Below are 2359 nucleotides of genomic sequence, written 5' to 3'. Positions count from 1 at the left end.
GCGGTACCAAAAACTCAAAACTTGGTACCGACGGTACCTAATCGATACCGAATGCGATACTGGTACCGATCGATACCCGTACCGAAAACGCTCGTCCTTACAACAAATAAGTGGCGAACTTAGTTTATGTGATTTATGCTAACAAGGCCCAAACCTAAAATCTTGAATCATTCAACATTTCAACTTACCGTGTTCTTGTGATGAAAAGCCTAGTAAGCAAGTGGCGCGCCACGGACTAAGCTTTTACTAGGTGTTTATAGATCAGTTTTTAGTCGGTTTTGGGTTCAAACCAAATCAAAACCATAATTTTGGTTCTTCGGTTTTAGGAAAATCGTTGATTTAGGTTTTAGGTTAGTCATCGGTTATGGGTAGGTTTCCTGGACTCTGGTTTACGCTATCCATCTATAGCTAGTGCTTACACCCAAATCTCTCAAAGCTTAAAAATGAAACAAAAGTTACGTGGGTGAACATACCACAAACGTGAAAACCAGTTCGTTTATAAACTACTCGAGATCGGCTTGCTAAAACCTTGAATCTAACCGAGTTTAAACGATTTCAATCTTATATTAAAGCTCACTTAATAGACAACCTAAAACTTGACCACAGCGCATCGAGCTTGACTAAGTTCGCAAATCTAAACCTAAACAGGTCTTCCATTATATATAACTATTCAAGCTCGATAAGTGAAACTTGAGGTTGGGCTCGTTTATTAAATGAAATCCAACAGAGGACTGGGCTCGGGCTCGAGCTCACACAAGTTAAGACTGGTTCGGTTCTAGCCTTTAGCGAGCCAATCCCGATAGCTCACAAGCAGTTTGTTTGGCTTGTTTACAGTCTTAGACATAGATAATGATCAAGACTGTCCAGAATAAACAAATCAAACACAGCACTTATGTGATGTTCTAGCATTTATTCAAATCTGAAATACCAAATGTCACATAGCTTTACAGAAATCACGAAAAACACAATCTATAGAACATGGTACCATGTTCCGAAAACCATTAATACACATACATTAAGCAGTAGCTGATGCTCCTTCAGCTGGCCAGAACTCGGTTTTCTTCCCGGTCTTGGAAACCGTCTGCAGAACTGCATCGGGTTGCACGTTACCCTTCACAGTCACCTTTTGTTGCTCAAGATCAACATCAAAAGTTTCCACCCCTGAATATAAAAATAAAAATAAAAAAACTTGTATCAACTATTTCATGTTGGAAATTTTGATTGTTTTTCGAAAGCGAATAAAAAGATAAAAAAACGAACCTTCCATTTTGCCAAGAACCCTCTTCACAGCCCCAACACAGCCGCCACATGACATACCAACCTTAAGAACAACGGTCTGCATATGAATTTGTAAGCTATTAAGCGAATAGTCATATATATCACAGTTAACATAATACGTCAGCAATGCAGATAGTAAAAATATGGTTACTTGATATAAAATTTGAATATTTTTTAATAGATGTCCAGTTTGAAACTTATAAAAAATTAAGGCTGTAAACGAAGCAAACCGAACCGAACAAAGCCTTGTTCGTGTTTGTTGTTTTTGCATTGAACTTGTTCACGAACACTAACCAAACAAAATTGCATGTTCATGGTTTGTTCATTAAGAAAATAGATTCGTTACTGTTCGTTCATTCGTAATCGAACACAAACAAACACACGACAGTTTGAAAATGAAAAACAACATCGTCAATCCCAAACATTAGAAACAACCATCCATAAGACAGATCAAGCTAAAACAAAATTCAAATATATAAAAAAAAATCTTTTTTTATAGGGTGGCAGTTAGAGTTTCCCGACTAATCTGAAGGGAAAATTCTATAGGGTGGCAGTTAGACCTGCAATGCTATATGGAACAGATTGTTGGGCCATCAAGAAGGCACAAGTGCGGAAGATGGAGGTAGCAGAAATGAGAATGCTACGTTGGATGTGTGGGCACACAAGGCTAGACAGAATAAGAAACGTTGTGCTTCGCGAGAGATTAGGGGTGGCGAACATAGCAGACAAGATAAGAGAGTGGAGATTGAGATGGTTTGGACATGTAAAGAGAAGACAGACGACGAATCCTGTTAGATCCGTAGAAAACATTACTATAGAGGGGAGGAGGGGTAGAGGACGACCGAAATTGACTTGGGATGAGAGGATTAGGCATGATTTGATAGACCTAAACCTCTCTGAGGACATGGTTGAGGATAGGAATTCGTGGAGAAGTAGAATTAAAGTTAAGGATTTTTAGAGAGAATTGAATACCTTAGGGCTTAGACTTAACTTATTTAGGTCACATACCATAATGGTATTTCCCTTACATACTTTATTATTATTATTATTAGCTTTTATATTGCGGTTAAACTGTGACCTT

At 38.1% G+C, this 2359-nt stretch overlaps 1 protein-coding gene across 1 annotated transcript; it reads right to left on the bottom strand.

The window, feature by feature from the left end:
- Positions 1 to 945: 945 nt before the first annotated feature.
- Positions 946 to 1343, bottom strand: LOC143592781 (copper transport protein ATX1-like). The gene is made up of 2 exons (XM_077072612.1): positions 1261 to 1343; positions 946 to 1161 (listed from the first exon to the last, which is right to left on the bottom strand). Exons 1-2 carry the CDS (start codon positions 1340 to 1342, stop codon positions 1016 to 1018), a joined length of 228 nt encoding a protein of 75 aa, XP_076928727.1. The 5' UTR covers position 1343; the 3' UTR covers positions 946 to 1015.
- Positions 1344 to 2359: the final 1016 nt, after the last annotated feature.

Source organism: Bidens hawaiensis, unplaced genomic scaffold (genome assembly GCF_021521415.1).
Source record: "Bidens hawaiensis isolate Kalapana, Puna unplaced genomic scaffold, B.hawaiensis_p1.1 tig00041220_1, whole genome shotgun sequence".
NCBI classification, from domain to species: domain Eukaryota; kingdom Viridiplantae; phylum Streptophyta; class Magnoliopsida; order Asterales; family Asteraceae; genus Bidens; species Bidens hawaiensis.
Note: the sequence above shows the minus strand (reverse complement) of the source record. Positions and strands in the feature narration are given on the sequence as shown.

What these genes read in the sequence shown, in the direction of transcription:
- LOC143592781 (XM_077072612.1), bottom strand. Translation starts at nt 1,342, where the DNA reads ATGCAGACCGTTGTTCTTAAGGTTGGTATGTCATGTGGCGGCTGTGTT. An exon ending in GGTTCTTGGCAAAATGGAAG is followed by an intron (nt 1,162 to 1,260) that starts GTTCGTTTTTTT and finishes TTTTATATTCAG; the next exon opens with GGGTGGAAACTTTTGATGTT.